This window comes from Chrysochloris asiatica, unplaced genomic scaffold (assembly GCF_000296735.1).
Source record: "Chrysochloris asiatica unplaced genomic scaffold, ChrAsi1.0 scaffold00115, whole genome shotgun sequence".
Lineage (NCBI taxonomy): Eukaryota > Metazoa > Chordata > Mammalia > Afrosoricida > Chrysochloridae > Chrysochloris > Chrysochloris asiatica.
Window position 1 is genome coordinate 10,374,319 of NW_006408633.1, and position 23,682 is coordinate 10,398,000.

At 42.8% G+C, this 23,682-nt stretch overlaps 1 protein-coding gene across 1 annotated transcript in view; it reads left to right on the forward strand.

Moving 5' to 3' along the window:
• SCFD2 (sec1 family domain containing 2) overlaps positions 1 to 23,682 on the forward strand; it is a 668,469-nt gene that overhangs the window by 583,210 nt on the left and 61,577 nt on the right. The window contains exon 7 of the mRNA XM_006868065.1: positions 9,988 to 10,122. Within this exon, the coding sequence (XP_006868127.1) occupies positions 9,988 to 10,122 (135 nt within the window). The remainder of the gene's footprint in view (positions 1 to 9,987; positions 10,123 to 23,682) is intronic.

A 23,682-nucleotide genomic window follows, 5' to 3' on the forward strand; every position in this document is an offset into this window, starting at 1 on the left:
TGCGCCTGACCCAAGCCATGGTATTTTCAATAACCTCATATGCATGCAAAACCTCAACAGTGAATAAGTAAGGTCGTAGAAGAATTGATGCCTTTGAATTATGGTGTTGGAGGAGAATACTAAAAGTGCCATGGGCTGCCAAAAGAGCCAATAGATTTGTTTTGGAAGAAGTACAGCCAGAGTGCTCCTTGGAGGCCAAGATGGCCAAACTTCGTCTCTCATACTTTAGACATATTGTCAGGAGGGAACAGTCGCCAGAGAAGGATATTATGCTTGGTAAGATGGAGGGTCATAGAAAAAGAGGAAGACCCCCAACGAGATGGATTGGCCAAGTGGCAACATCAATGGACTCAAGTATGGCAACAGTAGTGAGGTTGGCCCAGGATTGGACATTGTTTCGTTTTGCTGTGCATAGGGTCACTGTGAGTCAGTGCCGACTCAATGGCACCTAACAACAACAATAACAAAATGTGGAAATCACCTAACAGCACATCAACAAATGAATGAATAAGCAAACTATGGTACATATATTCAATGGAATACTATTCAGCCATCAGAAAAAATGAAAGTCATGACGCGTGCTACAGTATGGATGGAGCTTGAAGACATTTTGTTGAGCAAAATAAGCCTATTACCAAAGGACAAATATACAAACACAGAAAAGGCAAATGTACAAAGACCAAAGCTTTTTACTGTTACCAGAGGCGGGTAGGAGGGAGAGAAGGAGGATTCACAGTAATGGAGAAATCACATTAAGTAAGGAGAATTCTTGTAATTGCAGTCAATACGTTGTATACCAGTAAAAAAGTTGAATTGGCAAACGTTGATGGATACATTTACAACAATGGCAAAAATAGAGTACCTGCAGAGACTGATTATGTCCAATCAAACACTTTATGGGATTTGGTTCCTTTTTATGGGAGTTGGAGGTTTAGGATCATGGTTTCATGGAGCATCCCAGTTAGTTGGCCTAATAATGTATTTAGTCCTTCTGTTCTACCTCTTAGTTTGTTGTGTAGTGTCTGGGGTCTTTAGAGCTTGGAATCAGCCATCCATGGTAGATTTGGTCTCTAATCTTCTGGAGCAATAAAGGAAGTGAGTGTAGAGGAGGATATGGATTGTGTGGCTCTCATCCTCCATGAACAACTGTTTCCTTTGCAAGGAGACCAGAAGAACTGCATGGTGCCTAGCTACCATTACTGAATGTTTTCATTAAAGATTTCATAGAAAATTGCTGATTAAAAGGGGGAAGGAAATGCAGAAAGAATTTCAAGTTGCAATGGATTATAGACTTTCTGGAGCCACAAAGACTGGATGAGCCACTGAAAGTGTTGTTCTGAGATCATCTTTAAACCATAAACCAAAAATGTTCCCTGAACTCATCTTAAAACTGACTAGTACTTTTAACTTAACTAGTAAAATAAAAAAGGAAGTCTGCCTTGAGAATTATATTCTTTTAAGAGCTACCTTTATGGGATCAAATTGACAACAGAAACTCAAAAGATTAGACAGGAACCTTAGAGAGGACCGTGAGAGTATGTTAATGAGGGAAGACCAACTCAGAAACGGAAGGTGAAAGGGTTACCCAACTGGAAGAATTAGCCAATGTCACTAAATTGTACATTTTAAACCAGTTGAATTGCTGTTTGTTTTGCTGTGTATATTCTCAACAACAACAGAACAAAATATGCAAAAGAAAATGTTAGTGTCTGTGTGTATGTTTCAGGTTAATCTTGTTTTCTAAGTTTTCTTTTTATATACAATAAAATAAATCAAATTTAGAAAAAAAAAAAAAGAAGAAGCTGAGACATACACATGTTGTTGTTGTTAAGTGCTGTTGAGTCAGTTCGGACTTATAGTGACTCAGGGACACTGGTAGGTTTGAACTTGTGGTTCGCAGTTCAGTGCTGATCAACAGGACCAAACCAGGAATCCATACACATAAACAATAACATTGCATTTTTCATATTTTATGAAAAAAAAAAAAAGAAAGAGAAAATAGTTTGCTATGGAAGAAATGCTGATTATTTAAAGAAGTAAAAAAGAAAATTCCTGTAGATGACCATGCTTTGACATCACCAGTATTTCATGTGTGTCACCCATCTGTGGAGTCCTGGTGTGGCACTATGGGTTAATGCACCAGACTGCAAAGCCATTTGAACTGCAAGGTTGGCAGTTCAAGCTCACCAGCTGCTCCTTGGAAACCCTATACAGGGTCGCTATGGGTCAGAATCCACTCAACGACACTTAACAACAACAACAATAAATCTGTGGATCTCTTTAGACTCTGCAAAACCTTTAATCCATTCACACCAGACTATCCTTAGGACCACATTATGACTTTCATGAACCATAGGCACTTTTCCATGATTTGACCCTTCCCCTTATATGAGGCTTTCTGTGCCCTCAAAGATTTTAAAACCCTTGGAAACCCTATACAGGGTCACTGAGTCAGAACCAACTCAACAGCACTTAACAACAACAACCTCAATAGGCTTAATTATACTGCATTGGTCCAGAAACAAATAATTTATATGGCAAGACTTTTCTTTCACCCAAAGTTTCTTTCTTTTTCCTTCTCATGTTAAAAGGAATCACAACATATTTGTTGGTTCCTAAAAGGATTTCTGGAGGCCTGGTATGATGCTGTAGGATAAGCACTGGATTGCTAATGGAAAGGTCAGCAGTTCAAACCTACCAGCCAGCCACTTCTCAGAAACCCTATAGGGTTACTATGAGTTGGAACAAAAACAGCAAAAGTAATTTGGGCCCTAGGTACTGTGTTTATTGGGAGCCCTGGTGTGGTGCTGCAGGATAATGCCCTGGATTGCAAGGTTGGCAGTTCAAACCCACCAGTCACTCCTTGGAAACCCTAAACAGCTGTGAGCCGGAACCATCCTGAAGGCACTTAACAACAACTGTGCCCATTGTGCCTGATTAATAAGTCAGTCCTGCAGTCCTAGACCATGGTTGGCACTAATTGGCTAAGAATAGGAACATAGCTTTTCATGAAGAGAGCATCAATGATTCCTTTTCCTGGAGTAGTCCTGTGACTAACCACCAAGTAGTCCACAGGGCTATCCAGGAGCTATTCAGTTTGGTCTCTGAGGCCACTAGACTCACATTGAGTGGCTGCCAGAGCCCTGTAGCTTAAAAGCCTTGTATCCTATAAGAGCCAGTTTCTTTGTAAGAACTTCAGAGGCATAGTGTACAGGGTTCCTTCAGGGGACATGTTCAATTATACATGAGGCACTGGCCTCAAGGAAGCTCAGAGCTCCACTTTGTATCAAGTATTTATGGTCCCCCTACTAGGATGCAGCTTACCAAGAAGGAGCCTTTTTTATCATAAGCCATCTTGCCTGGCTATACATTTTTACATTCCTCCCTTATCAGGTTTCCAGGGAAACGGCAGAAAGTGAACCAAAGGTCAGCTTCTCATACAGAGGGAAAAAGGTTTGTTCATCCTTTGCTCACAAAATGTCCAACCTGCAACTTGCTAGCTGTGAAGGAGATATTTGTATTAATGTTTCAATTCAAATTTAGCAGTGTGAATATAACAGAGATAATGCTATGTGTTCCCCAACTCCATTTCTAAATCATACAAACACAGGGGGACCACATTTTCCAGATTCCCTTGCAGACAGTTTGTGACTGAGTAGATAGAACTCAGTGAACTATGGGTAGAAATGGTACATTTCACTTCCTGCCCTGGCTCATAAAATCACTAGAAATCATCCATTTTCTCTTTTTCACCTGCTGTTGAGACACAAAGCCATTAGTGTAGGATTCATCTGCCCCAGGGAATGGCCAAGCAACTATAAGGCAGAACCCTGTCTCCAAAAAACTCTGTCGAGCAGGAGACAAATGTTTTTAAATTTTAAACAAAATTGAAAATCTCAAAAAACTCCAGGTTTACTGGTCAGAAAGACACTGGTGGAACCCCTGAGACGATGGACCTAAATCACCCTTTAGGTCTAGAACTGAACTCACCCCCCATGGCTTCATTTTCAGCCAAACAACAGACTGGTCCATAAGGAGAAAAAAAACACTAGTGAGGGATGTTATTGTTCTGTTGTTCTAAGTGCCCTCCAGACAAGACGTTTCCAACCCATAGTGACCTGGATAATGTTTCATAAGAGCGGCTGGTGAGTTTGAACTGCCGACCTTGTGGTTAGGAAAGTAGGAGGAATGGAAACAGGGAACACATGAGGAAGTAGGATAAGTGAAGTTACATTGAGGGGATTACAATCAATGTGATGAAACCAAATGTGTATGAATTGTTGACAATATAAACCTTCACCCAGTTCACAATATAAAAGTTTTTTAAAAATAATAGAAACTGTGTAGAACACATCCCTTTCTACTGCCACCATATTGAACGTGACCAACAAGCAAAGGAAAGAACGGATCTGTTTGGAATTTCAATTCTTCTTCCTCGTCCTCAATAAAGCCAAAGAATATTTGATTAGGAAAGTGAACCCACTAGGGCTTTCTCTTGTAATGTCAAGGCAGAAACGACAGATCTGATTTCTCATGAGGAAAACTTTGAGCTGGCCAGTAGAGAAGAGACATCTGTCTCCTCTGTGGTCCTTTGCTGAGAGACAAGTGGCAAGTGAGCTGAACAGTTGTTGTTAAGAGCTGTTGAGTCAATTCCGACCCATAGCAACCCTGTCTAGGGTTTCCAAGGAGTAGCTGGTGAGCTTGAACCACCAACCTTAAAGTTTAAACGACTTTGCAGTCTGACACATTAGCCCACAGTGCCACACCAGGACTCCAGCTGAATAGAGAATCCCCTAATAGTCAGAGGGTTCCCATCTTTAGCCCCTGCTAAAGCTCTTGCATTCGAATCAGATTGTAGCAACATGATGTGAGGCATCAAACAATCCAAATGAAGGGGAGGAAGACAAAGAGCCAAAGAAAAATGAAAAAATGCGTTTGCTAAGAAGTCATGAGACAAATACTGCTTTGTAGCTGCAAAAAAATTTTCCCAAATAGCACTCTTTAAATAAACAATGTTATTTAGTGGGTTTGTGCTCTAATAAAGAATTTAGAGGTGGGTTTTGTAGAAGTTTTTGCATACAATTTGTAAGTGAGAATACCCATCAACTTCTCTTTAAATTACTAACACCGTATTTTTTCACAAATAGCTCACTACATAAATAATGTGCCCACATATATGATACACCACAGCATCACACATTTGTGAAAATAGTGTTTGTGTTGGGTAGGGGAGTGGTGAGGTTGGCTGGCAAAAAATGTAAATCATCCACATTATTTGTGTAAAATTATAATACCTTTACTATGATGTTTTTGGTTACAGATAAAAATAGGAAAACACAAAGATCGCAAACTGGCTTAATTAAGAAAAGTGGTTGATTGGATCATTTGACTTTAAAGTTCAGAGGAAGTGAAGTTTCGAATGGTGAAGCCCATGGCTGTGGTGATGCTGGCAGGAATGGGAGGGCTTCGGAGTTAAGAGGCAATAGCTTAATCACTAGAACATCTCTCTGTGTTGTTGCTGTGTTAGGTACTCTACAGGCTATTCTGGCTTAGAGTGACCCCAGGGGATGGAGGCACACTGCCTCTAGGGTTGTTCAGACTTTTTAAAGTAACCAAGAACAAAAATATCAGTTGCACCTGACCCATAGTGCACCTGACCCAAGCCATGGTATTGTCAATCGCCTCATATGCATGTGAAAGTTAGACAATGAATCAGAAAGACCAAAAAAGAACTGATGCGTTTGCATTACAGTGTTGGAGAAGACTATTGAAAGTCCCATGGACTGTCAGAAGAACAAATAAATTTGTTTGTTCCAAACTGTTGCTATGTGAAAATGATCAAAGTGAATGCAGCCCAAAAATATAAGAAAGTATTATTACAGAGGTATTTCAGGCAGTTAATATAACTTTCTCTTTTTTAAATTATGTGGTGTGTTTATTATCTGTTACTTTTCTGTTTTTTAAATTGTGGTCTTTTTCTCTCTTTCTAAATAGTCACCTAATTACCTAAAAAAAAAGAAAAAGAAAAACCCCTAAAATTCCAACCTGCCCCAATAAAACACAGTCATCACAAATCCAAAGAACTAAAGTGCTAAAGAAATAACATTTCCAAATATCTACCCACCAAAGGGACCGTAGGTCCGTGGGCATTTTCTTCATTCCTCAAAGCTCTGTTGAAAGCGGAGCAAGGGAGAAAGAGCAATTCCCAGCTTTCCTATCCCTCCATACCACCCTCTTTTCTCTGACTCCCCAGTCTAAGCCAAGTCTTCTAGAGGATAGTTCCATCAGCCCCAGTACCTGGCACAGAGGAGGTGCTGAGTAAAAAATGTGTCTGTGCAATCTTCAGAATACTACTGTTCTTTCTTTCGAGGATATATTCTATGCAGAACAATTACCTTTTGGGGTTTTGTAGGTTTCAGGGCCTATTTTCCCTTCTCTTAAACACGATTGTTGTTGTTAAGTGCCATCAAGCTGGTTCTGACTCATAGCGACCCTGTATAGGGTTTCTGAGGAGCGGCTGATGAGTTTGAACTGCCAACCTTTTTAAGGTCCCATGAGTCAGAGCTGATTGGATGGTCACTAGTCCTTGTGTGGCACTGTGGGTTAATGCTCTGGATTGCAAGGTCAGTTTGAGCTGCAAGTTCAAGCTCAGCAGCCACTCCTTGGAAACGCTGTATGAGTCAGAACCTATTCAATGGCACTCACCAACAACAGTGGCTCTGCAGGTTAATGCACTGGATGGACCACAAGGTTTGTTTGAACCACGAGGTCAATGGTTCAAATTCACCAGCCATTCCTCAGAAACCCTATACAGGGTCACTGTGAGTTGGAACCAACTTGATGGCACTTAACAACAAGAAGAAGGGAAAGGAAAAAAAGCTTACAGTAAAATGTTTTCCTCCTTCTTCTCCACTGACTTGCCCCCCATCGTACCACCATTACTGTTGGTGGTAGTTTCTGTGTATCACAGCAGCGTTTCTTTTTCCATATGTCAGCAAACACAAGCTTTCCGATTCTTCCTGGCATGTCTTACACAGATACCAGCCGATGGTAAACACTGCTCCACGCTGTGCTTTTCCACTTACACCCTGCTCTCTGCACAGAACTTCTCTTGTTTCTTCCGTGTCATGACTGTGCATAGCTTTAGTTAACACTTCCCTATTGATAAGCTCCCTAACCTATAAGTTGGAGGTCCAAACTCACCCAGCAGATTCAGAAGGAAAGACCTAGTGATGCTTTCCTTTGAAGACTGCAGTGATGAAAGCCTCTGGAGCAGTTGTCCTTGAAACAGTTGTCCTTGAAACCCCTTGCTGTGGGTTGGAATCGACTCTGTGGTAGAGGGTTTGAGGTTGGATTTTTGTTTGGCTCAGTGCTTTTTGCTGGTTGGTTGGTTATTTATGGGCACATGGGCTTTCTCCCCTCTTTTACTATTGCAAACAATACACAGACATCTATGGATCTCATTTGATCCTGGTGTGGTGTTGAAGGATCAGCAGTGGACTGTGAACCACAAGGTCTGCAGTTCAAACCCACCCAGCTGCTCCTTTTAAAGCCTATACAGGGTCGCTATGAGTTCGAACCGACTCCATGGCACTTAACAACCACAACATGGATCTCAGCTGCACATAGAACACATTTAGAGAACAAATTCCTACAAGTAGAAATGCTAGGTCATATGTATTTATAACTGTAATAGATATTTCCAAATTACTGTCTCCATTGATTATAACAATTAATACTCCTACCAGCGATGCATAATACTTCTACCAGCAAGGTTCCCCTGACCTCATCAAAAGAATGTGTTCTGTAACTTTTGGATTTTTGCCAGTCTGATACAAAGCATCTATCTTGATATAGTTTTCATTTTAATTTCTTTTATTATGAGGTTGATCTATAGATTTAAAAAAAAAAAATCCTGCCTTAGTCATGAACTCTGTGGCCTACAGTGGTCTGTCTGACTAAGAACATAGAAGAGGTAGAACCTTCAACTGAACAGTTGCTAGTTCTCCCCTGCATCTGATCCCTCAGAAGTGTTCCAACCACATTCCAGCTGATCTGTTATTTATGATTCCAGGGGTTCATACCTACGTTTTCTAATATATTTTAAGTAAGAAAATTGGAATTGGAATAAAGGGGAAATAAAAAATGACTTCAGAAAAACAAATGACGGCAGATATGAAGTCATTACACTTGCTGAAGACAGGTTACAGATTCGGCCAGTGCCAGAGAGATGCAGAGTTGAAGGTAGATAACTCTCAACAGTGCTCTGTCAAAACCTAACTTTTCTGGGACTATCATAAATCCTTAGGGGCCCTGGTGGCACAGTGGTTAAGTGCTCATCAGCTAACTGTAAGGTTGGTGGTTTGACCCATGGGAGAAAGATGTGGCCTTTTGCTTCAGTAAAGATTACAGCCTTGGAACTCCTGTGGGGCAGTGTAATTGTGTCCTATAAGGTGGCTGTGAATCAGAATTCATTCATCAGTAAGGGGCTTTATAAAAAATCATAAGAAAACACATCGAGAGAAGCTATTTCTTCTTTCTTTGCCCTTCACACTCCAAACCCCAGTGTCAAATAAGACTTGTGTCACTAGGATTGGAATAAAGGTGGTCCAGCTGATGGGAAAGGAAGACAGACAAAAAGCTTGGGAATAAGAACCAAGGTGGGGAAAACACACGCAGAAAGGGAAGTAGTGTCTACGGTCATAGCAATGTGAACGCCCACCCCCACCCCTACCCCCCCACCCCCGATCTTGTCAGAAAGAGCACTGCTCAAAAAGGCTGCTACTGTTGCTGATAAGTGCCATTGAGTCGGGTCCGACCCATAGCGACCCTGTACAGGGTTTCCGAGGGTGTAAATCTTTACAGGAGTAGAAAGCCTCATCTTTCTCCCGCTGAGCGGCTGGTAGTTTCGAACTGCTGACCTTAAGGTTCGCAGCCTGATTCGTAACCACTACGCTACCAGAGAGGCAGCTGCCTCCAAATCTAACTTTCATTGTGAGTGTTCTTCAGGTCACAGAAAATGAAAACATTTAGCACTGTTTATCTAATGCAGGGGCTATTGCAAACTAACATCACTCTCATTCTGCCAGAATTGTTACAGCACCATGTGGCCTGCTTCCTCTCAGCCCTGACCCGGCTCAGATTCTTAGTATTTTGACTTCGTTTTCGGGCCAAGTCGTACTAGTTCTTGATCTCTACAAGGAAGTAGGGATTACTTTAGGATTAGATAGGAGCCTGAGTGATGCAAACAGTTTGCGCCCAGCTGCTAACCTAAAGGCTGGCAGTTCAAATATACTCAGCAGCTTTGCAGAAGAAAGGCCTAACAAACTGTTTTGTAAAGATTAGTCAAGAAAATCCTGCAGAGCATTTCTACCCTGTAACACAGGACATCGCCAGGAGTCGGAATCACCTTAAAGGCCGTGGATTTGGTTTAGGTTTTAGGCTTGCATTGTGATGTCACATGATAAATAAACATTCAACTTCCTAGGAGAGGGGGCCATAATTGTAAGGCTGTTTAGGAAAAATTAGCCATGTCGTGATTCTAGCTCTTATAAAAGACATTTGCACATAGAAGACAATATGAGAAACAAAATAGTGCTAACTCATTGGGATGAAAATGTACAAAAACACCCAGTATCATTATATTGTCATCAAATTGATTCCAACTCATAGTGACCCTATCGGACAGGGTAGAACTGCCCATAGGATTTCCAAGGCTATCATCTTTAACGAAGCAGAATGTCACATCTTTCTCCTGAGGAAACAGCTGGTGGGTTCGAACCACCTACCTTACATTCTGCAGCAGAGTACTTAACCATTGTGCCACCAGCACTCCTTCCATTGACTGTTACACGCACACATGATCAAAGCCATTGTGCAGTACCAAAAGAAACTTGCTTTGTTTCCTTTGATGCAGATAAAGCTGTCCTCTCTGTAGACAAACCAAACAAACCCTTTTACTTACAACACAATACTTTGTCTTTTCAGGCCTCCTATAAGCCATTGCTGAAGCAGGTTGTGGAGGAAATATTTCATCCCGAGAGGTCAGATCCCATCGATATTGAACACATGTCTTCAGGCCTCACCGATCTGCTCAAAACTGGAATTAGCATGTTCATGAAGGTAAGTGATTGTGCAGAGGTAATCCTGAGTGAGTGTTCTCTTTGATGGGCGTGAGGATTCTCACACACAGATAATCCAGCGAGTGATGTGATATTTGGCATTTCGGTGCTGCTGAAATCAGGTCTCATCTCTCTGTAACTCTTGAATATAAGAAGCCCATGACTTGGCAGTCTCATACAGCTTCTTCTAACCGTAAGCACCAAAATCATTTCTGGACAATGTGTACGATGTAAGGTTGAAGACAGCCCTAAGGATAGCACTGTTGGAAACTTTTCTCCTCACTGCCTACATGTTCACTTAGCATGATCCACAGGTCTTAGTGATACCCTTTGCTTGTAATTTTATAACTTATTTTATAGAACAATTGGTAGCTCACCTCAGTGATATGAGTAGGAGCTCCCAAGACCTATTTGGCAATGAGTTTTGTTTTAGCACAGCTGACTCCTAGGTGACAGGAGTTAGAATTTCTCTGCTTAATCTCAGAGGTAGATCAAATTACTGAACAGCCCTTGAAGCAGGGAGGAAAGGAGGAAAAAGTACACAACTGTGATCTATTTTTAATCCAGTGTACAGTTTCTACATTTAAAAGAATTTAAGCAAGATTACTCAGTTGTCTAAGCCAAGAAATTTGGAGGACAACTAACTGACCAGCTGGTTGGAAGAGATTCTTATTTGTGCCCATTCTAAAGAAAGGCAATCCAATAGATGTGGAAATGATTGGAAAATGTCATTAATGTCACATACAAGTAAAATTATAATGAAGATAATTCAAAAATCATTGCAGCAGTACATCGAATGGAAACTGCCAGAAATTTAAGCCAGATTCAAAAGAGGAAGTAGAATAAATGATATCATTGCTGATATCAGATGGTTCTTGAGACTAAAAGCAGAGAAGACCAGAAAGATGCTTACCTGTGTCTTATCAATTATACAAAAGCATTGGACTGTAATAAATAACAAATTATGGGTAATATTGTAAAGCATAAAAGTTGTGTGCTCATGTAAAATCTGTACATAGACCAAGACACAATTATTCTAACAAAATTAGGGGATTCTGTGTGGTTTAAAATCAGGGAAGGTGTGTGTCGGGGTTGTATCCTGTCACTACATTTATCTAATCTGTACACTGAACAAATCATCTGAGAAAATGAACTATATGAAGAACACAGCTGCCAGACTGGAGGAGGGCTCACTAACAACCTGTGATCTGCAGATAATGCAAACTTGCTTGCTGAAAATGAAAAGAACTTGAAGCATTTGTTGATGCCTTCAGTATGGATTATATTTCAACAGAAAGAAAACAAACTGGACCAATAAGCAGCATTATGACAAACTGAGAAAAGATTTAACTTGTCAAAGACTCATTTTATTTGGATCCACAATTGTTGCCTATGGAAGCAGAAGTCAGGAATTCAAATGATATATTCCAATGGGGAAATCTACTGAAAAGTCCTCTTTAAAGTGTTCAAGAACCAAGATATCACTTTGAAGACTAAGTTGTGCCTGACCAAAGTCATGGTATTTTCAATTGCCTCACATACATGTGAAAGTCGAACAGTGAATAAGGAAGACCATAAAAGAATTGGTGTATTGTAATTATGTTGGAGAAAAATATTAAAAGTACCATAGACTGCCAGAAGAACAAACAAATCTGTCTTGAGAGAAGTACAGCCAGAGTGGTTCATAGAAGTCAGGACGATGAGACTTCATCTCATGTACTTTAGACATATCATCAGGAGGGACCAGTCCCTGGAAAAGGACATCCTACTTGGTCGAAGATGGGTGAAAAGGAGGAAGACTCTCAATGAGATTGACACAGTGACTTTAGCAATGGTTTCAAACATGCTATGAGTCACACCAACTCACCAGTGCCTAATAACAACGACAAACAAGACTTCCCAGTGTGTGCCAGGATTTCAGTTGTAATTACTCTTGGAAACAGGGGTGGACTACCCAGTAAGCAAAGGTACAGGCTTACTTGTGGTTACTTACTAACCTGAAGTGTACAGTTTCACATGGGAAAAACATATGAAATGGTTCACTACAGACTTTAAATAAGCACAAGTAAGCCTGTGTTTACCTTGCATACTGGGAACTCTGTCTCTGTAGGGAATTGTAAATTTGAAAAAAAGCTTTTATTCTCTTGGACGGTGCTGTGGGATTAGGAGAAAGATAGATGCCAGCCATACCTAGAAGTTGAATCTTTGATGTAGTAACAAATGGTTCACAACAACTTAGTAAGTATGCACAAGTAAGCCCATGCTTACCATGCTTGTTGGGGAATATGACACTGCTTGCAAATATGAAAATGTTTTGCTTGCTTCAAAGCATCTTTGAAACCATTACTTAAGCTACATAGACGATCTGCTCATGCGTATTGCAGGAATACTGGTCCAAAAGCCAGCTGGCAGAAGTCAGACCATTGGACTCTGGACCAAGCAGTAAAGTGACTGGAGCGCACATGCAGTTCTCCTTCCTGGGGGTCCCAGTTACCATCAGCTTCTGGTGCAGCCAATGACTGGTGTATTTCCCTTCTGTTTCCTTTGATGTCATTGCTAATAAGGCAGCAACACAGGCCAGCTTCTCAAAAGTGTTTAGGGGCTCCTGGGTTAGCCAGTGGTTCCATTTCCTAAGCAGCCTTTCATGGAGGCTAGTTCGTATTTCCACATAGAAATGTCCAAACTAGTCATGGTTTGGGACCTTCTCTACTTGAGCACTGTCCAAGGGGAGATAAGGGACTCCATCCTCAAATAGATAAATAGTATAGAGACTCTTTATTAAGTCTTAAAGAGGAGTAAACAAAGACACACGGATCGCCCAGGTGAAGGATGTCCTGAAAACCATGATGAATTCCCCAGTTCTGTCTCCACACGGTGACCTTTTATAGGGCACAGAGAACAAAGGGATCTCCTCCTACAACCAGGAGTGAGGACAGCAGCCATGTGTCACATATGCATGCCAGGCCTACAGAAAGTAGGGAGGCAGGGAGGAGACTATTGCACATTGGAGGGCTTGCAGTCTCTGAGACTCTTGGGGGGCAGGGTGGGTATGCCTTCACAGACAGAACATTAAAAGGGATGTCCAGGAATGCTACTGACAGGGGGAAGTAGCCCAAAGCCCACAGTTAAATATACCTTGCTTCTAACTGGCAGTCCAGAGGTACATAAGGTACTGAAGAAAAATTGGCACTGTTACACTGAACCTAGGCACAAGATGGAATTAAGCTCTGCCTGGCTGGAGTCCTTCACAGGCAAAAAGCCTTCAGATTTTCTGCTCCATAGTAGCACCCTGCCTCTTACACCTAAGGAAAGATGAAAATGCCAAGTATGGACTTTCAGCTCTGCTCAGTGAGCTCTGAGGAAGCCCCAGTTCATTGCCCCTGTGTACTTTACTGCTGTTTTGGCCAAGTGGACTTGGCTCAAGGCTCTGACTGTTGTTGTTGTTGTTGTTAAGTGCCGTGGAGTCGGTTCCGACTCATAGCCGACCCTGCAAATCTTTATGGGATTTTTCGAACTGCTGACCTAGTGGTTCCCAGCCCAATTCGTAACCACTACGCTACCAGAGCTCCTTCAAGGCTCTGACTAATCTCTAGAAAAAGATGTCATTTTTGAGAAAGTGAAGGGTTAGTGAAGCTGGGGAGGCCCTTAAGATTGATTGATGCAGTGGCTGCAACTCTGAGACACCCGCAGGAAAGAGTGGGATAGTGTCCCCTGAAATATTTTTTTATTTATAAGCAATATTTATGCTTGTAGGCAGGCCCCAATCTTATCACTCTGGCATCTGCATCCATTCACAAGGTGATTGGATGTGCTGATAAACATCAAAAGGGTTAACTCTCAAGGTGCGGGTTTGTGCATCAGAGCTGTTACTCGTTCTGAAGTCCCACAAAGAGGGCCCAAGCTTCAAGCAGAGGCACCATTAACATTATAAAGGAGAGAAACTTATGGGTGTGGGGTGGGTGATGCCTCAGGCAATGTTCCATTATTTTGTTAAGTTCTCAAACAGTCTACACTCAACTTTTACACCCACTCCAAGGCTCATAACAAATACATGAGGTCTCCTTGAGCTGAATCCTTGTCAACTATCCACAACAACAAAGCAGTGTGCCAGAGGAAAGCCTGACACTGTTCTTTGTCCAAAGCAACTCCACAGAAAGAACTGTTTCTTGGGAAAACGGTTCTGTGGTCCAATCTGTTTGGGAAACACTGTGTTAATTATCATTCAGTTGATTCTTTGCTGCCAGACTTCATAGCACCTTTAATATGCTAATGAATTTGCCGGCCTTCAGAGGGCAAGATGGAATGTGCGGTTGTGGGCGGATTTCATTTACATTTTGTAGATTTCCAAACATGAGCCATCACATTTTAAAATCACCCTTTAAGCTCTGTGGTAGGGCTCTGGGGGTGAGAAATTTTTACATTTCTGCCTTCCGGGTCAAACTCCAATCTCCTAAAGTGGGCTTTGTCTCAGAAGACATTTGGAACCTTTCTGGGCAGAACTGTGCTTCTCTTCACTAAAGCTCCCAGACAATGTTGGAGAACCCGATGCGCAAAATGCTTACAAAGGTTCAGCCTCCTTTCACTTTTACAATCCCTATCAAGGACAGAGCCTTAAGGCTCATGTTTAAAGAGCTCAACTGTTAACCGAAAGGTCCCCAGTTCAAACCTACCTGCTGCTCAGTGTCAGAAAGACCTAACCTTCTGCTTCTGGAAAGATTTACAATCTTGGAAACCCTATGGGGCAGTTCTGTGGGGCTGGATTTGACTCCCTGGCAGTGGATTTGGGTAGGCTTACTTGCACTTACTAAGAAGCTCTGGTAGCATAGTGGTTACGAATCGGGCTGCTAACCTTAAGATCAGCAGTACGAAACTACCAGCTGTTTTGCAGGAGAAAGATGAGGTTTTCTGCTCCTGTAAAGATTTACAGCCTCGGAAACCCTGTACAAGGTCGCTGAGTCAGAACCGACTCCACAGCACATAACAACAACTTGCGCTTACTAACTAATCTGCAATTTCACATGTGAAATTGTTTTCTACAAATTAGTTAAGCACTGTTGTTGTTAAGTGCCATCCAGTTGGTTCCAACTCATAAGACCCTGAGGAGCATCTGATGGGTTTGAACCCCTGACCTTGTGGGTTACAGTCTAATGCTGATCCTACAGCACCACACCAGGAGTCCAAATCAGCAGTAGTAAATGGAGTCCTGGTATGATGTTGAACTACAAAGTTGGTTTGAACTGCAAGGTTGGTGGTTCAAGTTCACCAGCTGCCACTAGGAAACCCTATGCAGGGTCACCATGGGTTGGAACTGACTCGAAGGCACTTAACAACAACAAGAAGGAGCCGAGCCAATACTTACCAAGCTGATTTATTACAGCAGTTTTTGATCCAAATGCATTACAACAGCTTTAGATCCAAGAGTGTTACAACAGCTTTTAGATCCATCACTGAAGAAACCGAGGCCACTCAGAGAGGTGAAGCAGAGTTTCAGATGTTATTAAGCTGGCTAGCTCAGAGGAGCTAACTTCTCCAGATTTTGAGCTCCGAGTGCAGGTCAGTACAGGCTTATATGGAGACAGAATTGGGGAGGGGCTAGGTTGCGGACCTGTTTGAAGACAGGAGGGAAACCAGAAGATTGGTCCTGCTCAGTAACCTGGTTAACATTCTAGCTTGTCTCCTGGGAAGGGAGAGCAGTTAATGTTTTCTGGGAGGGGGAGGTTGATGTTTTACCTTTTCCTGTTCATATTGGGTACTCTGCCCCTGGTAGAGGTTGAGAGGGTGATCATAGTGAACTGTTAGAGCTCTCATTCACAAAGATGGCTATCTTCAAGTCATTGGTTCCTCTTCCCAGCTCCACTACCCTTAAGCCAGAGCCCTATTTCAGCAATTTCATGTGGAAGAGAAAGCAAGCAGTCCTATCTGTCAACTCCAATGACCCTCGAATGAGCCCCTGACCCTCCTTTTCAGCAACTCCTGAGCTGGTCATTGTTCCTTCATAATGTAACCCCAAAAAGCAGCGTCCACTTGCTCCTACCTCACCCGCGGGGCATTGATGTGTCTGGGTAGAAATGTACTCCTACCTCTGCCTCAGCCACCACAAGACAATCTGACAAGCTCTTCTCTACTCCACACCCACCACAGGGAAAGCTGTTCCTTCCAACTCCTTTGTCTCTGGAGAATAGAACAGGAACATTTGAGCTTATTTTGTAGAATGAGACATGAACAGAGGCAAGAGGAGAAATGTCCTAATAGAATGGGTATGTCCTAACTAAAAGGATGAGTGGATATGGGGGTGGGGGTTGGGGGAGGTTTGGGGTCTCTTCCATTTAGTATTTTTGACTGTTTAGATTGGGTTTGTAAGGTAGTAGTAGTAGTAGCTATGTGCCGTGGAGTTGGAACTGACTCATGGCGACCCTGTACAGGGTTTCTGAGGCTGTAAATCTTTATGGGAGCTAGAAAGCCTCATCTTTCTCCGGCGGAGCGGCTGGTAGTTTCGAACTGCTGACCTTAAGGTTCGCAGCCCGATTCGTAACCACTACGCTACCAGGTTTGTAAGGTAGTAGACGCAATCTCTGTTGAACATTCCTCCCTCCTGGTATCCAGTAGGTGCTGTAGGGATGACACTCAGTTCATGCTGCTCAATGTATAGACAGCAAGCAGCCCAGACCAGTGGTTCAGAACACTACTGGAGTTAGACTGCCTGGGTTAGAACCCGAGCCCAGTAACTGACTTTGGGCACACCACGTGATCTCTGTGCCTCGGTTCCTCATCTGTAAAATGGGGGTAATGGCAGTGTCTACTTCACAGGACTGTTCTAAGGGTGAAAATGCACACAGAGTTAACACATGTGCAGTGCTGGGTCTGCAGTCAGTGATCTGTTGCATTTGCTATTCTATTTTTAGGAGTTTATGTCCCCTGACAGATTATGACTCTTGAGAAAAGGGTCACCTTGAATATCTTTAACTCCCTACACATAATAATGCTCAGCATTTGGTGCACACAATTTAATTGTTAGGTGAACAAATGAATAAATCTAAGGAAACAGACCCATCTAAAGAGCTCTGGTAGCATAGTGTACTGGTTACTAGTCGGGCTGCTAACCTCAAGGTCAACAATTTGAAACTACCAGCTGTTCCACGGTAGAAAGATGAGACTTTCTGCTCCCGTAAAGATTTACAGCCTCGGAAACCCTGTACAGGTTCTTTATGAGTGGAAACTGACTCCATAGCACATAATCACCACCACCAGATACCATCTGCCTCCCAACCAAGAAAGTCACAAACCTTTCCTATTTAATCTTGATTTGCTCTTGCAAATAGATTGAGTATAGATTGCTCTTCTGATGAGCCTGTGGGAAGCCATGTTTATAGGCTGTAATGTTCTTTCCAGACCTACCTTTTCTTCTTCACTGTGAGCTGGACCTTTTGACTTCCTCAGTCTAGGGAGACATAGGTTATCACTCCTGAGGCAATCTGTAGGGAGCCAGTGAAATTCAGCATATAACACAATCAATACCCATGTTGTGGAAGCAGCAGCAAGAACTCAAGCAATGTATTGCCTTGGGAAAATTTGCTGCAAAGAGCTGTTTAACATGCTAAAGAGCAAATATCTCACTTTGGGGACTAAGGCGAACTTACCCCACACGACAGTATTTTCAGTAACTTCATATGTATACAAAAACTGGACAATGAAGATGGAAGAAGAACCGATGCCTTTGAATTCTGGGGGGGTCAGGGGTTGACACAGAATATCGAATATACCAATGGAATGCCAGAGAATGAATGAATGTGTCTTGAAAGAAAGTATAACCAAGATGTGCCTTAGAAACAAGGATGGCGAGACTTCATCTCACAAACTTTGGACGTATCACCAGAAGGGTCCAGTTCTTGGTAAAGTAGTTGTTGTTGTTGTTATGTGCCATGCAGTCGGTTCCGACTCATAACAACCTTGTACAGGGTCTCCGAGGCTGTAAATCTTTATGGGAGCAGAATGCCTCATCTTTCTCCCGCGGAACAGCTGGTAGTTTCAAATTGCTGACCTTGCGGTTCACAGCCCTATTCGTAACCACTATGCTACCAGTAAAGTAGAGCACCAGCCAAAACCAGAAAGACCCTCAATGAGATGGACATACACAGTGGCTGTTATAGTGGACTCAAATATTACAACAGTGAGGACGCCGCAGGACCGGCCAGTGTTTCATTCGGTTGTATGTACGTGGGGGTCATGATGTACATTGCAATGGCACCTAATAAGAACAGCAACAACTAAGGAAAGAGAGGCCAAAAGGACCAGACCATGACATGGGCAGATCCCAAAGCAGCTCAGGCCCCTGGCCCTAGAAATGCAGTCCCTGTCGGCTTGGAGACAGCAAGTGTTCTGGCTCAATGAACGTTTGCCCGCTGAGGCCCCTCCAGCTGTGAGTGCTCTAGTGCTCTAGGGACTGGAATGGAGAAGTGACTCCCTGCAATCAAGCTTATCTATGTAAATTTCTACCAGCTGGGAGAGAACTTTAAGAGAAAAGCCTGTGCTTCTAGAATTGTCCCAAGCTAATAATCCTCTCTGCACAGGGAAGTCAAAGCAGCTGGATTTGTCCCTTCCTAGAGTCTTTCTGGTAGTGTGGTGGTTGTGAATTGGGCTATGAACCGCAAGGTCCAGAGTTCAAAACTACCAGCTGTTCCACAGGAGAAAGATGAGCCTTTCTGCTCCTGTAAAATGGCAAATACAACAAGAGTCTACTTACACCTACTTTTGCATCGTACTACAACTTGTGAACACTAAATGTTTTAAAATTAGGAAAGGTGTGAGACAGGGTTGTATTCTTTCATCATACTTATTCAACCTGTATGCTGAGCAAATAATATGAGAAGCTGGGTTCTATGAAGAAAAACGTGGTGTCAGGATTGGAGGAAGACTCATTAATAACCTGTGATATGCAGATAATACAACCTTACTTGCTGAAAGTGAAGAGGACTTAAAACATTTACTGATGAAGATCAAAGAGCACAGCCTTCGGTATGGATTGTATCTCAATGTCAAGAAAACAAAAATCCTCACCACTGGACCAAAATACAACATTCTTATCGAAGGTGAAAAGATTGAAGTTGTCAAGGACTTCATTCTTCTTGGATCAACTATCAACGCTCATGGAAGCAGCAGTCAAGAGATCAGACGACGTATTGCATTGGGCAAATCTGCTGCACAGGAACTTTTTAAAGTATTGAAGAGCAGAGATGTGAGCTTGAAGACTAAGGTGCGCCTGACCCAAGCCATGGTATTTTCAATAACCTCATATGGATGCGAAAGCTGGACAATGAATAAGGAAGATCTTAGAAGAATTGATGCCTTTGAGTTATGGTGTTGGAGGAGAATACTAAAAGTGCCATGGACTGCCAAAAGAACCAATAGATCTGTTTTGGAAGAAGTGCAGCCAGAGTGCTTCTTGGAGGCCAGGATGGCTAAGCTTCGTCTCTCATACTTTGGACGTATTGTCAGGAGAGAAGAGTCGCTGGAGAAGGATGTCATGCTGGGTAAGGTGAAGGGTCAGAGAAAAAGAGGAAGACCCCCAACGAAATGGATCAGCCAGGTGGCATCATTGATGGCGTCAAGCGTGGCAGCGGTGGTGGGATTGGCCCAGGATCGGACATTGTTTCGTTCTGCTGTACATGAGGTTGCTATGAGTCGGTTCTGACTGGATGGCACCTGACAACAACAACAACTTGTGAAAGGAGCTCTGGTAGCATAGTGGTTACAGGTCAGCAGTTTGAAACTACCAGTGGTTCCATAGGAGAAAGATGAGGCTTTCTGCTCCTATAAAGATTTGCAGCCTTGGAAACCCTGTGCAGGGTCACTGTGAGTTGGAATTGACTCCACGGTACTTAACAACTTGTGAAAGAACTTTCTTTACGTTGCTACGTCTTGCTTCTGTGTTCAGAAATTACCACCTAGGAAATAAATGGTCTCTGACAAGTTCACATGAAATTCAGAATGTCCAGTGGACTATCACCTTCACCTGTTGCTCTTACATATCTCTGTGTAACAAAACCCAAAGAGTCAGGAATAGAGTCCTTTGAATCCTGAGGTCCCTGTGCACTGAGCCTACTCAGTTCAGTGACAGAAAGCCGTGACACCAGAGTGGGCTGGCCACAGTAGAAGCAAGAGCCAGAGTACAAGACAGAGCAGTGGACTTTCTGGCCTTCAGAGTAAGTAAAGCTGAGTGCCTTCCGGCCAGAGACTCACTTGTCCAGTTCAGTGCCTCTAGACACTTAATCTGGAAGCCAGGTTTGTTGACCCATGAGCTAGAACTGTGTGCCTTTGGGTTTAGGCTTAGAGCTGAGTGGAGTGCTCTTTGAGCATTTATCAGCAGCACTAAAAGAGCTTTGTCACATTGCCTGAGCAGGACAAAGGCCAAGGGCCATGCTGCTAAGAGGCCAAGGATCAGAAAGAGGCCTGCCTGAGGGTACAACTGAGAAGATGCTATCCTGACTGGAAGAACTGTGCCCTGAGTATTTCTGATCCTGAATTATAAATTGTTCATTCCCCTAATAGACACCATAATTAAGAGTATTGTCTGTGAGTTCTGTGTGGTCATTGCAAAGAATGATGAAACCCAGCTGAGACATGGAGAGTTCTAGGGGAGGGATGGTTGGTATCAGAACTGGCATGTCTGACCACCACCTCTAGCAATCTGCCTTGAACTGATGAGTTTCACTGTCCTTTCCTCTGGTGAAGTAAGATGAGGTCAGTCGTAGCACAGTGAATTGATTCCAACTCAGGACCACCCCATGTGTTACAAGAGTGAAAGTGCCCCGGAGGGTTTTCTTGGCTGTCATCTTTAAAGAAGTAGGCCTTGATTCCATGGCCCCACTGAGTGGGTTCATACTGCCAACCTTTAGGTTAGTTGTTGTTATGTGCCGTGGAGTCGGTTTCGACTCATAGCAACCCCATACAGGGTTTCCGAAGCTGTAAATCTTTACAGGAACAGAAAGGCTCATCTGTCTCCCGCGGAACAGCTGGTAGTTTCAAACTGCTGACCTTGGCGGTTCGAGATGAGCTCAAAGTATTTGCACCACTCAGAGACTTTACTAATTAACAAACCTGCCCAAACCATTGACTTTAAATACTGTTGATCTGCAGTCTGGAGCTCAGCAAGGAAATGTTCACTTCGGAGATGACTGACTCATCTAGTTGTTGATGCTGACTGTCAGTGGTAGCTCAGTCCAGACTCACCACACAAGCCTCTTCATGTCACTGTGTCCTCACCGTATGGTGGCTGTGTCCTAAGGAGAACTAGCAGCATGACTTCCATCAGACAGTATTTGTCAACATAATCACAATGTGCACCAGGTTCAAGGCGAGGTGGCACATACTTTACCTCCTGAAAGAGGAGTAAAAGTGGGTAGGCCCTTTTGGGGAAATACCATCTGCATGCCTAACTATCCATTCAGCTGTCCCGCTGGCAAGGGCAGAGTCTTCAGTTGAACCTAGGAGCAAAACAGGAAATCCACTCTTGTGTCCAGGACTTCCTGGGTGGCACACATGATCATTACACACTGGACTGCTACCTGAAAGGTTAGTGATTTGAACCCAACCAGAGGTTCCTCAAACAACAGACCTGTTCACCTGCTTCTGGTCACCACCAACCACTAGCAACAACAATACGACTTGGTTTCAAAATAAGTGAGCCTAGAAAGGTTTGCCTGCCTGATATTTACCTAGAATCGTTTTCATTAATGTAATCTGAATAGATAAATAAATACTTCCTGAGTGATAAAAAGTAGCTGGCAGACTTTATTCTGCCTGGCTTCCTCCATCTGATCCCTGTAAAATAAACCAGACAAGCTGGGGACAAGAGCAAGCCTGCCGTGAGTCCCTTGTCCCTGCAATTCTGAGTGTTTCAAGTCCACTTGCTATACTTCTTAGCTAGAGGAGAGACTTGTGGTTAGCCACATGGAGCTGTCTGCTTCAAAGGGCAGTGCCCTGGGGGGTGGTCCATCTCCCTAGGGAGAAGCCACATTGGCCGAACCTGACATGCTTAAAACAACCAAGTCCTCTCTCCAACACTTATGCACGGAGCACCTTGAGCTTCTTAGAGGAAAAGTTTGATAGTGATCTAATAAATAGATCAAAACATACCTTACCCTCTCCCACTTCGATGGTAACGTAATTTAAAACTAGCATGTCTAATAGGCAGCACTTTGAAAGTGCGTTTCTGGAATTTGTGGTTTGGATTTCAGCCCCCTGAGAAGAATATATTTTCTATCTACTCCATGTGTTTGGACCCCAACTTGTTTTGACTACAGGACATAATTTGTCAAGATGTTCTTCTCCATTGGAATTGCCCTAGAAAGGAGGGTTTTATCTAATGAAACAACATGAAGCCCTTTTACCTCCTTTTATGTGCTAAATCGGAAACATTTTGAGAAACTTTTTTTTCTTTGTTTCAAGTGCATGCCATCTCTTATGTCATGCTTAATTGGCAAAAATAAAAAATTTATGAAAAATAATTCAAAGATGACTCAATGCTTGCCTCAGTACCTTTTGAGTTGATATGAGAACTCCACGGCCCTGTTGTTGTTAAGTACCATCAAATCAGTTCCGACTAATAGCGACCCTATATAAAGTTCCTGAGGAGCAACTGGTGACTTTGAACTGCTGACCTGATGGTTCAAACCAACCTTGCAGTCCAGTGCTTATCCTACAGTGCCATACCAAAAGTCCCCATAAGTTGAACGAACAACTGCTCAGGAAAGTCTTGAAAAACTGGCGATGGTAAAGTGATGGTCCTGTTGCTATTGAAATACTAACAAACTGAGCCACTTAAGCAACAAAGAGGAAATCTTGATGGAGACCCAAGGGTGTCTCAGTGGGGCTCAGACAGGGTGGGAGTGAGAACGAGAAAATCAGCAAGAAAGCAAGTCTTTGAGACTTGCTCTACCTGGTGGAGGCTCTACCTGGATGATGCAAATTGTTAAGCATTCAACTAGTAACCCAAAGGTTGGTGGTTCAAATCTACCCAGAGCTGCTTCAGAAGAAAGACCTAGTAATTGGTTTCTGAAGGACACAGCCATTGAAAAACCTATGGAGCAATTTTCTACTCTCACCTATATGGGGTCACCACGGGGCAGCAACTGGTTTTTTTCCTACCCTGTGGAAAATATCAAGAACCGTGCCCAGCAAATTATAAGTACTTAATAAGTATTTTATTCCATCAATTCAGACATTGATGGAATAAAAATTGAAATCTTTCAAGAAAGTTAGGTGGCACAGGAGGCCCTTACTCATCTCTGCCAAGAAATTTGTAAGACAACTATCTGGCCAACTGATTGGAAGAGATCCGTATTTGTGCCCATTCCAAAGAGAGGTGACCAAACGGCATGTGGAAGTCATTGGATAATATCTTTAATCTCCTATGTGAGTAAAGTTTTACTAAAGGTAATACAGAAACGGCTGCAAGCATACATTAACAGAGAACTTCCAGAGGTTCAAGCTGGATTCAGAAGAGGCCATGGAATGAGGGATATCATTGCTGATGTCCGATGAATCTTGGCTGAAAGCAGAGAAC